At 42.0% G+C, this 14,463-nt stretch overlaps 1 protein-coding gene across 7 annotated transcripts in view; it reads left to right on the top strand.

Moving 5' to 3' along the window:
- Nucleotides 1–14,463, top strand: part of ST6GAL2 (ST6 beta-galactoside alpha-2,6-sialyltransferase 2) — a 74,004-nt gene that overhangs the window by 23,761 nt on the left and 35,780 nt on the right. For 4 of the 7 annotated variants that reach the window (XM_077927626.1, XM_077927622.1, XM_077927621.1 and 1 more), the window contains one exon: nucleotides 10,313–10,406. The exons of 2 other annotated variants lie outside the window; for them this stretch is intronic. In XM_077927626.1, coding sequence (XP_077783752.1) covers nucleotides 10,334–10,406 — 73 coding nt within the window. In that variant the 5' untranslated portion in view covers nucleotides 10,313–10,333. Of the gene's footprint in view, nucleotides 1–10,312; nucleotides 10,407–11,157; nucleotides 11,327–14,463 lie in introns of those variants that run through there. One more of the 7 variants, XM_077927625.1, reaches the window with a different exon arrangement.

Genomic DNA, 14,463 nt, shown 5'->3' with positions numbered 1-14,463 from the left:
ATGTCTCAGATTCGATAAGTGAACAAACCCTCAAACTCTATTACAGGAAAAGGTGATGTCTGTAAGTTGGCATTATGTGAAGTTTGCTCTGCTGAAAATATGTATATGTGGGGCATTTGGTAATGTTTCTTCCTCCACCCCAGCAGAAATCATTTATGAATTTTCTACTACAGAGGATTTTTAAATTATTTATTTTTTATTTGTTTGGATAATGTTATTTACTTATTTTAGGAGTTACTATCCTATCCTTCAGATATTTTTTTTTCTTGGATGGCTTATTCAATATTATTATTAATAATAATAATAATAATAATAATAATAATAATAATAATAATAATATGCAGAGGGGGGAAATAGACATATAAAAAACTAAAGCAGCAGTGACAACACATTGTGCCAACATGAGAGATAAAGCTCCAACTTGAAGTCTGGATGGATGGGGAGGATGACTCTCCCAGTAGGTACCAAGTGAGTTTACCTGGAAAGTTTATCATGAGTTTATCATGACATCATAAGAAGGTCTGATGGCTTATTGCCACTCACCATCACTGTGACAGCGGAGGAAAACTGAAGAAAGTCTTGCAGCAATAATCTTGGGAGTATTAGCAGATGGACTTGTCTTTTCAGACTCTCTATATTCCAGGACACACTCTGCATGTGAACTTGTCTTCCACATAACTGTGAGTTCTTGGGATTGGTCTAGAATATACATTCGGTTTATAATAAGATTCTGGGCATCTCAGTAGTGCTCTGTATGCCACAGATAAAGTGCTTTAGATGTAGCCATCATGTCATAATTGAAGGTAAAAAGGTAAACATAAAGGACCCCTGGACAGTTAAGTCCAGTCAAAGGCAATTATGGGGTGCAGCGCTCATCTCACTTTTCAGGCCAAGGGAGCCGGTGTTTTTCCACATGTATCTTTCCGGGTCATATGGCCAGCATGGCTAAACCACTCCTGGTGCAACGGGACACTGATGAGTGCCAGAGCGCACGGAAACGCTGTTTACCTTTCTGCCGCAGTGGTACCTATTTATCTACTCGCGCCGGTATGCTTTCGAACTGCTAGGTTGGCAGGAGCTGGGACAAAGGAATGCTCACCCCGCCAGGCGGATTCAAACTGCGGACCTTACGATCGGCAAGCCCAATAGGCTCTGTGGTTTAGACCACAGCGCCACCTGTATCCCCTCTGTAATTGAGGACAGTGGGCCAGCTTACTTTCAAGGAAACCATTGTGATCTCATTGAGGAATCGTTGATAAGCTTCCACGGAACCCATTTCTGTACCACTTTGAAAGCCACTGGAGTAAAGTAGGAGGGGACTGTTCAAAATGCAACAAACAAAAGATGTTGCAAATGTTGGAAAGGGGATATCGAAAACGCAGCTATATTCTTACAATATATGGTACGAAGCAGCTCTAAGTAGTTAGTATTTCTGGAGTTAAGAGACTGAGACTGCAATTCTATATTCACTTATCTGGCATGAATATACATTGAACTCAATGAAGCTTACTTCTGAATAGACATGCATAGGATTACGTTGCCAGAATTAAAAAGGAGAAGACGACGATTATGCTTTGCCTTCAGAAAAAGTGGGAAACGGCCTACTTCCTTCAGCAACTTTCTGAGCTACAAACAAGGTAGACAGGTAAATGATTTCTCAAAATAGTGAAATGTGGGGAGATTCCACTTCCTGTATCATGCCAGGTAGTTAAAATGCGCGTTCTCTGCAATAACGACCCTTTGGAGCCAGGCCAATGTTAATAATCTGGGGCTTCTGTCAGCTGTTCTGGTCATATCTAATTCCTGTCACTTGCTTTTGATGAGCCAAAACTCCATTTATCCTTGAGCATTCACCATGCTGACTAGCGATGATGAGAGTTGGGAGTCCGCAATTGGTGGGCACTAAGCTAGTTACCCCCTGCAGTATTCGTTATAAAAACAAAAGTAGTTAAAGAAGTCTTTCCTAACAGCAACAAGTATTTGAGGTAATTTATTATTATTATATATTATTATATATTATATATTATCTGGCCCAATGGTTGCCATTGGTTTGATTTGAATTAATTTTATAATGAATGATTTTAGAGTGTTGTGTTGTGTTATACTGTTTTATTGAGCCCGGCTTTGGCTGGGGAGGGCGGGATATAAATATATTATTATTATTATTATTATTATTATTATTATTATTATTATTATTATTACGCCCATCTAACTGAATTGCCCCAGCCACTCTGGGCGGCTTCCAACACATATAAGAATGTAATAAAATATCAAACATTAAAAACTTCCCAATACAGAGCTGCCTTCAGATGTCTTCGAAAAGTTGTGTCGTTCATTATCTCCTTGACATCTGATGGGAGGGCGCCACTGCCGAGTAGGTCCTCTTGCCTAGTTATAATAATAATAATTTATTATTTATACCCTGCCCATCTGTCTGGGTTTCCCCAGTCATTCTGGGTGACTCCCAACAGAATATTAAAAGCACAATAAAACGTCAAACATTACAAACTTCCCTAAACAGAGCTACCTTCAGATGTCTTCAAAAAGTCAGATAGTTGTTTATTTCCTTGACATCTGATGGGAGGGCGTTCCACATGGCAGGCGCCACTACCGAGAAGGCCCTCTGCTTGGTTCCCTGCAACCTCACTTCTTGCAATGAGGGAACCGCCAGAAGGCCCTCGGAGCTGGACATCTGTATCTGGGCTGAACAATGGGGGTGGAGACGCTCCTTTAGGTATACAGAGCTGGGGCTGTTTTAGGGCTTTAAAGGTCAGCACCAACACTTTGAATTGTGCTCTGAAATGTAATAAATTTAGCACTGCTTCTCCTGGGATAGATCATACACGACGTCTCTTTAGTACACTCCCCTTGGTGCTCCACAATTGCACATTTGTCACCTACGCTGGCTGGTTCCTTCAAAGCAGACATTGACACTCGATTTCTGATTCTTGTCTGCCAAACAGAGCTTGTAATCATGTCTTCCTCCACCCCCTTCTCTTTGAAATGCAATACTTTTCTAATCAAAAGACTTGTTCACTTTTCTTTTCTTTTTTAATCTCTCTGGCTGAGAGACAAGAGGAAGAAAATAACACAGCGAGTGTAAAGTAAGCGAGGCATTTGAAATACCTTCAAAACACGCAAACAAATAACACTTCATGACTGATTGGCTTAAAGACCTTGACAACTGCTGTGACTCCCCCCCCCCCCCCGCAACATCCTTTTTTAAAAAAAGAAATAAAAAGATAATGCAATTAGAAGCCAGAGCTTAAGAAAGTGCATTAACGCTAGAAACTATTTGGATGGAATAATTTAGTCCTGGAGGGCATGAAGTAGAAATTAAAGGAGAGTGTACTTTTGAGCATGTGAAGTGTTTCAGACACAGGTCTTCCTAGCCCTACTTGGAAATGCTGAGGAAATGCGACCTTATGAATTAAAAGCGGGTGCACTACTACTGTGAACACCTTTTTCTGTTATTCGCAGGAGCTTGAATTTCAGCAGTTCTCACTTGGGTAGTGATGGGATAACTCCTCTAAGTCTGTTCCAGAATTAATGTGGGGTTGGGGATGATTAAGATACAGTGGTACCTCGGGTTACATACCCTTCAGGTTACATACGCTTCAGGTTACAGAATCCCCTAACCCAGAAATATTACCTCAGGTTAAGAACTTTGCTTCAGGATGAGAACAGAAATCGTGCTCCAGGAGCGCGGCGGCAGCAGGAGGCCCCATTAGCTAAAGTGGTGCTTCAGGTTAAGAACAGTTTCAGGTTAAGAACGGACCTCTGCAACGGAATTAAGTACTTAACCTGAGGTACCACTGTAGTGCTACTGTCTTGGCTGTGGTCCAGCGGCCCACCCATCCCATCAGATGTCTATATGCAGGGAGAAGGCTCAAACTGTGGTCAGAGGAGTTCAGAGTCATTCACACCATTATGCCCTGAATGATACCATTTCGTGTTTGAAGGGGTCTAGAGGCCTAGTGGAAAGCCTATTTTAGGATGTACTACGTGGTCTAAATGAGGGACGCGGGTGGCGCTGTGGGTAAAAGCCTCAGCGCCTAGGGCTTGCCGATCGAAAGGTCGGCGGTTCGAATCCCCGCGGCGGGGTGCGCTCCCACTGCTCGGTCCCAGCGCCTAACAACCTAGCAGTTCGAAAGCACCCCCAGGTGCAAGTAGATAAATAGGGACCACTTACCAGCGGGAAGGTAAACGGCATTCCGTGTGCTGCGCTAGCTCGCCAGATGCAGCTTTGTCACGCTGGCCACGTGACCCGGAAGTGTCTCCGGACAGCACTGGCCCCCGGCCTCTTGAGTGAGATGGGCGCACAACCCCAGAGTCTGTCAAGACTGGCCCGTACGGGCAGGGGTACCTTTACCTTTACCTTACGTGGTCTAAATGCCTCTAAAACCAGAACAAGTGTGAGATCATGGTGGCCATTTTGGGTGCTGCAATCTTGCACGGTGGGCTCTCGCTTTTTGGAGGGCCGTGATCTCGTGTGGCACCCCAAAACACACCTCCCCAAAAAGCGACCTTTTCGGGATGAGGGTGATGCCTGGGTCACATGACTTGGCTGGGAGTGCGTCCCTGTTTTGGGTCTGAAAAATTTGGACGGTGTGAAGAAAACCAGATACCAAAATGAGCGACCTGCCTGGGTGTTAAAATTGTCAGATGATGCCCTGTTTGCAGTACAGTCATACCTCTGAAGTCGAATAGAATCCATTCTGGAAGTCCGTTCGACTTTCAAAACGTTCGGAAACCAAGGCGCGGCTTCCGATTGGCTGCAGGAAGCAGCAAAACACGCATCGGACATCCGGGTTCCAAAGTTTGTTTGCAAACTGGAACACTCACTTCCGGGTTTGCGGTGTTCAGGAGCCAAAACGTTTGACTCGTAAGGCGTTCGACTTCTGAGGTATTACTGTACTACCATTCTACATGGTCCAAAGGGTTGTGGTAGCTCATGAGAGGGCCTTCTCTGTGGTTGTGACCTTTCCTGCAAGGTGTATTTTACCCCACCATTGTATGCTTTTTGGCAAGTGGTAAAAACAAACCTGTACTCAGGCCTTTGGATATCTATCCTTCTGCATTACTCTTCTGGACTTGTGCTTTGTTAACTCTGTTATTGGTTAGTTTTGTGGGTTTATTTTATGTATTTAATGATAATTTGTATATAATTTTTGTAACCCACCATGGGATTATTTAGGGAATTGGGGGCGCTATATATACAAATATTAAATCAATAATAAAACGGTTTGCAGAGCTCCAATTCGTGAAAACAATTAGGTAGAAGTAAGCACTGCTTGTTTGCCTCAAGTTGTATGTTAGGAATATTCTTTGAGTCATCTAGAATCACAGGGTAGCCACCAAACAAATAATAACATATCATGCCTAAAAGAACTGGGGGGCAGGAAGAGAATTGCAACATGATCAGTGTCTCCCCTTTCTGTAAAAGCTGGGATATTTCATCATCCTCTAAGTGCTTTGATCCTCACCAAGCCTAGCAAACAAAAGGTTGTTTTTTGGTGCATGTAAGTGTGCAATTTGCTCTTCTATTTCTATTAAATATGGATGGCTAACCCTCAGTTTGGGGGCCTGATCTAACCCTCAGAGGTTTCTGCTGTCCCAATCAATAGTGTTCTGTATCTACGATTTCTGTTGCTTGCACAGTGGTTTGGCATATTGGAGCTGGGAAGCTCAGTCTAATTGCAGACTGTCTAGGCTGCAGTGCTGTGCCCATTAATTTGGGAGTAAGGGCCATTGTTGAGTAGACGCATACAGGACAGTGTTGTTACTCCCTGTGGTTCAACCCCTCATGCTATGGAATGTATGGAGGAGTCAATTTACTGTGTAGGTGGATACATTCGGTTGACAAAAGGGTTTCAAATCTGTGAGTTTGTGCAAAACGTACTATACATTCAGCCTCATCTGATTTTGTTAATTTCAGCATCATGTGCAAAGGTTAGTGCAGCCAGCTGCCAATTAATCCCCAACCCACCCACCCACCCGGAAATTAAACTGAATAGAATCAGACCAGGGGATCTAGGGTACTCATTTGCACTGAGAGAACTATAGCGTCAGGAATTGAGCATGGGAGATTAAAGCAGCGACTGTCTGGTGGCTGTATCTGCAGTGCTGGTGCCTGAGAATTCTGGAATGGAAACTGTATTGCATGCTGATGAAAAATGCTGTTCTCAGAAAAGCATACCCTTAGGCATGTTTTGTTTGAAAATATGTCATTATACTTCATGTAATTCCATATCAGTATGGGAACAGTGACATTTACTGTATCTGCAGGCTGCAGCTCGAGTATTTCCTGTGCCTTACCCCCCCCCCTTTTTTTTAGCAGTAATCAATCATTGCTCATTTCAGAAATTTCAAAGTATGAGCTCAGGAGTCTATGACACGAGCACTTAATGGTTCGACATGCACATCTGTCTCAAGCAATAAACTTTAGAAAGTCTTCTGAAAAGTTTTTGCTTATGTATGATCAATCTAAAAAGTAAAGGTAAAGGTACCCCTGCCCGTACGGGCCAGTCGTGTCCGACTCTAGGGTTGTGCGCCCATCTCACTTAAGAGGCCGGGGGCCAGCGCTGTCCGGAGACACTTCCGGGTCACATGGCCAGCGTGAGGAAGCTGCTCTGGCAAGCCAGCACCAGCGCAGCACACGGAAACGCTGTTTACCTTCCCGCTATAAAGCGGTACCTATTTATCTACTTGCACTTAGGGGTGCTTTCAAACTGCTAGGTGGGCAGGAGCTGGGACCGAAAGGCGGGAGCTCACCCCACCGCGGAGATTCGAACCGCCGACCATACGATTGGCAAGTCCTAGGCACTGAGGTTTTACCCACAGCGCCAACCGCGTCCCATGATCCATCTACTCCAAACATAAAGTATGTTGCTTGAGACTTTTTTTTTAAAGGAGCTTAAAAGTAGACAACATGGAAAAACATTTTCCGTTGTGAATTGTAATAATGTGATGTTTAAATACTTCATAAATTCATAACAGTTAACCTTTCTTATGTAATCAGGAACTTCTAAAAAATCTATGTCACTGATAGCGCAGTTAATAAATCTTTGAATTGACTTGTAAACATTAAACCAGAAAGCAGAATTGTTACTTTTTAAAAGATGCTGTTACGAACATTTTCTTGGTGCTTAATCAGGACTTCAGCCCTTTATAGCCAACACTTTTAGAATACTGTACCACAATACGAAAGAGAGAAATGAAAAACGATGCTTATAATAGTTTTAAATCAATCTCTCTCCCTTTTTCCAGTTCAGTAGTTTTAATCATTCTTCGAGTCATAAAAATGTTAGCTTGGAAGTAAGTTTCATCTGTGGCCAAGTAGCTATGGATTCTAACTTGGTGCTTAAATATCTGGCTGAAATGTATTTTACCTAATAAAAATTATTTGAATCACAATTGGTAACCCAGTCCATTTTTATTTAAGTAGCTGAGGGAAAACTGTGCATAACGATTTAATATCAGCAGGAACCGAATACTGCATGTTTTCCTTCTCACAGTGAAGTTAGAAAGACTCTTCACTGTTTTCTGCTGCTGCTTCTTTGGTGATCACTTGTAGCCAAATAAGATTGTTTTCCATAAACACAGTTTTAACAGTGAGTCCGTAAGTGACAGTGGGGGCCAATTCTGGATCCACACATCCTTCCACAGTGGGGACGTTGGTTTCCGGACGGGAGCTGACCACGGTGAGGGTTTGCCAAGCGTGCCTTCCTCTTAGCACGTTTCTCCCTTTCTTCCTGAGTTCAAGTGTCTTCAAAGCCCATGACACCTTTGGTAAAGGCTGTTCCCCAACTGGAGCGCTCGCAGGCCAGTGTTTCCCACTTGTCAGCATTTATACTACATTTTTTTAGATTTGCCTTGAGAGAGTCTTTAAACCTCTTTTGTTGACCACCAGCATTACGCTTTCCATTTTTAAGTTCGGAATAAAGTAGTTGCTTTGGAAAACGATCATCAGGCATCCACACAATATGACCAGTCCAACAAAGCTGATGTTGAAGAAACATTGCTTCAACACTGGTCGTCTTTGCTTCTTCTGGTACACTGGCATTAGTTCACCTGTCTTCCCAAGTGATGTGTAAAATTTTTCAGAGACACTGTTGATGGAATATTTTGAGGAGTAATACTTTAAATATGAAGTGTGTCTGCATCCTGGAGCTCTGGTTTCCTGGAACATCTCCGGGCTCCCCTGTGACAGCTGCCCCATGGCTCAAACCCGTGATAGGTGTTTTGTTAACTTTAATTCTTTGGAATAGTATAAACAAGTCTAGCGACGGACGGGCAGGACTTACAGGCTGGGATGTTCATTTGCTTGTAAAGGCGGGCTCCTTGCCTCCCCTGTTATGTGTCATTAGGTAATTCCTCTTGTTCTCGACTTCAGATATCAACTGTTATAAATTGGGAATAACGACGATCCACCTCAGAGGCTTGTTGAGAGGGCAAACGCAGAGTAGATGGTAAAGCACCTTTCCAGTTGAATTGCTATATAAAATAAGCAGTAGCATCAGCACTCCAAACACAATAGAGATGATGAAGCTCCTTTCAGTATGAAATGTTATATGAAATTAGCTGTAGTCTCTTCAAATGCCAACCAGCAAAGTCTTTGTGCTTATTGTAACTTCACCTCTTCCCCATTATGCTCCTTCCTGAATGTTCTTATCCCTGCATCACTTTTTTCTTTCGTTTTTCTTCCCCATATTTCTGCCTGCCCTCCTCTTAAATACTATGCTTGTACTACTCCCCCCCTTCTTTTTTGAAGAGGAAAGGTATGTCAGCCATGGGCCTGGATCAGGCATACATATCTGGGCTAAATAATCTTTTCTCCCTAGCATGCCCAGAAGTCTGAAAAAACCAGTATCTTAAATCACTGTTTAAAGTTAGGTTAGGATCCTGGCTTGTTCCAAACTTGGTAACCATAGTTTCCAGTTTAAATGTGCAAGGAAACTATAGATAATTTTTAAAAACCCCTGGTTTGTCGTAGCATACTGAGTGGAGAGATGCAATGCAAGGATAGCCTACGTGGACCGTATCTCAGCTTATACGTCAGAGCTGAGCCTTAAAGTGGTTGTACGGTGGTACCTCGGGTTAAGTACTTAATTCATTCCAGAGGTCCGTTCTTAACCTGAAACTGTTCTTAACCTGAAGCACCACTTTAGCTAATGGGGCCTCCTGCTGCCGCCCGCCGCTGGAGCCCGATTTCTGTTCTTATCCTGAAGCAAAGTTCTTAACCTGAAGCACTATTTCTGGGTTAGTGGAGTCAGTAACATGAAGCGTATGTAACCCGAGGTACCACTGTACTGAGATCCTCTTACAAACACCGCTGGGTTGGTGGCCTGGAGGTGACGTACAATAACACAGCCTCACCTGCAAACAGAGCTACCTTTTGCAGCTTAGCTCCTTGAGGTTTAACTGGCATCCCTTCATTTTAGGAAAGGGGGCGGGGGAAGAAAGTAATCGCCTAGGCACCAGCCCTAATAATATCATCATTTCTAGTAACTGAATTGCTGTCTTTCTGAACCCTTACATGTCAGGATTTGTATCCCATCCCAAGAAATTCTTAGACTCAGACATGGAGAGCTCAAGCCAAAATTACTTATTTGAATTGAAGGTGCTTTTTAACATAAAAAACCTGAAGATGAATCATTAGAAATTTGAAGACTGTTAAATGTTGCATTGATTGCATTGGAGACAGACTTTTTATACTATAATAGTAAACAAATTGGTGGCGGCGAAGAAAATGTTACCAGAAGTGAAGTTGTTTTGTCGTGTATTTTTGGAAGCAACATTGTTAACAAGTTTTACCATCACAAACCCATATATATATAATTTTGAAAGCTGCTGTTCTCTCAAGGTCTCTGCATGGTATAGGAAGACTCTTGACATAAGAGCAGCATGCAGTATGTTAGCAATAGTAATGGGAGATTCAAATTCCTTTGTGGCCATGAGGAAGCTCACTTGCTTAGTTTTGGGTGTTGCTGTCTTTCTGTTTAAGTCTATCTTGTATAGAATTGTTGGGAGGACAAACCAAGAGAAATAAGTTTCAAACTATTCTGTTTGGATAGAACAGTAATAAAATACAAGGCTAAGTTCATAATTGGGACTTGTGTTTGGGGGATATGGAAGGCAGAGATAAAGTTACCATTCAGCTTAGTTTTTGAAAGTATTCATTTCAAGTTAAAGTTTGTAGATTATTTCCCTTTCCCACCAACCCCACTACGGATCTTTTGCTTAAAGTACAGTAGCCTTAATCATTTGCTTTCCCTAGTCTTTGTTCAGCATCCTCTTTTGCCCCTTGTAGAACCATGTGTAGGTGTGCATAATGAAGACTAAAGGTCCTGCAAAGAAAATTGCCTCTTTTGCACAGGGTTCTGAAAGGAAAAGACTGAAAAAAGGTATGTTTCCAGAGAAATGTCTGCTAGAACAACTCTTGGCTAAAACCATTGTGAAAATGAGGGAAGAATTGTTATAATATGAGTGGGCCTCCTCTTTGCGCCATTTCTATGCTCATGATTTATAGGCGATGCTGCATGGTTGCAAAGAATTCTAACCAGGTAGGAGCCACGACTAAATCCCAGTGGCTTGTGTTAGGTTACATATACAACTGCATCGCATGCAGAAGAAAGCCTTCTTGATCAGATGCTGGCTTAAAGTACTAAAATCTCTCAGCCATGTGTGAAACTGTGCCAGAAAAGAGAAAATGTATGCATTAATACTACTTTATTTTCCTTGAGAAGGCCAAGTAAAATATCCCAGCTGGTGTTCGTTGGCTTGTCATCAGCAATTTAGCCTTATTATATGTTGTTTTTTGTTTATTAAGTTATACAAAAGAAAACAGTGTTAAAAGTCTTAAGAATTTCAGGTTTTTTCATAATGCTTTCTGCATCACCAAGCAATGGTACTGATATTTATCTTTAGTTTTGGCAAGCTTCTTCATAGATCAGAGGTGGCAGTAAAAGTTTAAATAGGAATTCAAATCAGAGTTGCTGATTATATGTCTGGTGGCTGTCGCGCAATTGCATGTGGAGTGTCTAGGACCAACAGCAATGGGCTCATGACCTCCTGATTTTCTTGTGGGGTGTTAAGTTGTTGGTGAACATATCAGACGACACAGCAATTCCTCAAACAGCTCTTGTTTATTCACAGGCCAGAACAGAACTGAACTGAAGGGTTCAGCCAGCCTGCTTATATAGAGCTCCACTAGAACGCAACAGTAACCATTTTATGTAACTATCCAATCACTGAACGTCACTTTCTATCCCTTATTTGCATATGTGGTCCTAAACTATCTACAGTATCCCCCTGCTGGCCCAAGGTGAGAACTTCAGTACATAACATGGAGTGGTGTTTTTTTTTAAATGACTAGGGTCCGATATGGTTTTTCTTTGTGGAGCTATGCAGTTGCAGCAGCCCCACCAATAGCACGATATATATAAAATCAAAGCTACAGTAGTAAGCATCTGTTTTCAGTGATATATTATTATTTACTTAGTCATCTGAAAGTTCACAAGAGTGCAAGGTCTGAAACATTAACACAACAGACTGTGTGACATAAGCATCACTATTAGATATTAGCGACTATTCTAAATCCTGTATTATTGCAATTGAGATACTAAAGCTTTTATTACAATATTTGTCTGAAGGCACACTAATGCGAGTAAGGCAAAGAGGATTAGAAGAGAATATTAAACTTTGAAATAATATTTTCCAGAATTAACTCCAAAGCAAGTATCTGATTAATCTTATATTGCATTATGAGCCACCAGCAACCTGTTGAACAGGAGAAGGACTAAAAGGTACAAAGAGAAAAGGAACTGGGCTGATATTTAAAATATTTGGTACAATTTATGTGTACTTAGCAGTTTTATTCTAGAGAACACCAGCACTAGCAGTGCAGTCCTCTGTATGTTTCTTTGGATGCACGTCCCACTGTGTTCAGCTGGGCTAACTACTTAGTATGTGTGCTAGGAATGCAGCTTGGATTTCTATAAGGTAAAAAAAAATGAGGTGTCTTTGGCCACACGACCCTGAATCTTTGTTCCTTGAGCCTTAGTGGTGAAGTGAGGACACTCTGTTCATGCACAGAGGTTATGAGCAGTTCCTGGGTTTTTTTGGGAGGGCAGAGGGGGAGAAATCCCAGGGTTGCACCGTGTTCAAAATTAAGTTTTCAACCAACCTTTGTTAGTGCAGACTTAAGAAACAGCAGTACTTGACTGTTTAAAATACTGTGAATTCAGGGCATACAGAGTTGAATCATCATTAACAGGTTAATATTAATAGGTTAAGGAAGAAGAGTGGTGATGCACAGGTCAAGGTAAGTTTCACTTCCGTTTTTTTGACCCGTGCTCTGTTGTGAGCGAACAAATTTGTGCCACAGCATGGAACCCAAAAACACGTCTTTTGGTCTGGCGGTTTGGCACAGCCAGAGCATGGGATCCAACATGGGACGTCTGAGATGGGGATCAGAAGCTGGGGTGCCTTCTGTCAATCCAGAATGTCCCACTTAAAAAGGGGCCCCTGGAATATATGCAAGTTCAATCCCTGCCATCTTCAGATAGGGCTGTTAATGAACCATGGAGAGCTGTTTCCACCGGTCAGTGTAGACCACAGCTTTCTAAACTTTTCATGTTGGTGACACACGTTTTAGACATGCATCATTTAGTGACACAATTCAGTTTTACTAGCAAACCGGACATACTAACCCAGACATAGGCAAACTCCGGCCCTCCAGATGTTTGAGACTACAATTCCCATCATCCCTGACCACTGGTCCTGTTAGCTAGAGATGATGGGAATTGTAGTCCCAAACATCTGGAGGGCTGGAGTTTGCCTGTGCCTGAACTAACTTCTTTTTTCCAGCCCCAGGAGGAGCGTGGGGAGTGTTTGCGCGACACAACTACACACTGAAGCCGATACACCAATGTGTCGCGGCACACAGTTTGGAAAGCTCTGTTGTAGACAGTAGCGAACTGGATAGAGCAATGGCCTGACTTGCTATACTGCAGCTTCTTATCTTCCTATTCCCATTTTACAGATGGGAAGTAGAGGTTGACAATAACTTGCCCAATGAGTGCTGTATATATGGCAGATGTGTGTTCCATATCCTAACCCAACTCTCCATCACTGCACCACAGTAGTACTCTGTAAGCAAAAATTTTTATCTTCCATTTAGAAGACTTAGCAGAATTTGTTAGAATTAATGACTAAAACTTTGTAACTGCTGGTATGTAACTTTTGGAATGATGATTTCCAGCGCTCTCGTGGCTGGAAACCTTAGAAATTTTGTCTTGGAAAGCAATTTCGTTTGTTGCTCTCAGCTGCGGTTACCTCTGTTGATGCAGAGTAATGTAGCAAAAGCAAATATTTGTATAGCAAAGAAAAGAAACCTTTATTCTAATCATGCTGAGAGCAGATATAAAATGAGTTATTGCATATGGAGTGTGAAACTTTGTAAGGGGCTATAATATCTTATTTCTAATGGCCACGTCTTGCACCCAGTCACAGAGGTGCACATAACTTTCTGAGACCACAGATTTATTTATCCTGTCAAAATGTTTTAAAACTCCTCATTTTTGCTGTTTATTATGTTTCTTTAAATACGGTGTCTGGAGTCAAACACAAAATCCATCCCAAGCTATGCACACGCATTTGTGCAGGTGTGATTAATGCAGTTCGTAAAAACGCTGCTATAGGCCGTTTCTGACGTTGAATGGTTCATTCATTACCAATAACTCCTTCTCCCAGCAGCCATTTCTGGTTGTAATATACCATAGAATACTCCTGCAGTCATGCACAGTTACACATGATGTCAGAGCAGAGGAACGTGCTGCTTTGAGCGGCAGTTTTTCAATTCATCTGCTCCTCTAAATTGAATGAAGTAGGCTGAGAGAAATCAGTTCCATAGGAGATCAGAAAATGGCTTAACAGTTTCTTGCTTGTACTCCCAAATTAATGGTCTCGCTGTGCCAATTCACTTGTGTTGCCTTTCAACCACGGAGTGCTTAATAACACTACTGTTAACATTTCAAATACATGTGGACAAATACCTGGTGGGTTGTGTGATAGAGGATTTTCTTTTCTATAGAGAAGTTGGGGTACAGAAGTTGGGGTAAAGGGTTAGACGATAGTTCCTCTCCTGCAGACATAATTACCTATGGCAGCTTTAGGGCAGATGGCCAAGTGTCTTAAAGGCACACAGATTGCTTTAATGCCAGTATCAGGAGGAAGAAGCCCCAATGGCGTATATATACCATAATTTACATCCATGCTTGATTCTTATAGCTATTGTATCCTAATATGATTGTGTCTTTCGGTTTTTAAAACAGGAGATTATTTGTTTTGTGGTTGGTTGGCGGCTTGCTTGGATATTTGGCAAATACTGTATCCAGAGACATTTGATCAATGCAACTTGCAGTGGAATCCTAGTGATGATTGTTGGTCGCAAAATTCAGC

The sequence above is a fragment of the Podarcis muralis genome, chromosome 4 (genome assembly GCF_964188315.1).
Source record: "Podarcis muralis chromosome 4, rPodMur119.hap1.1, whole genome shotgun sequence".
Lineage (NCBI taxonomy): Eukaryota > Metazoa > Chordata > Lepidosauria > Squamata > Lacertidae > Podarcis > Podarcis muralis.
This window is presented reverse-complemented; position numbering and strand designations above follow the sequence as displayed.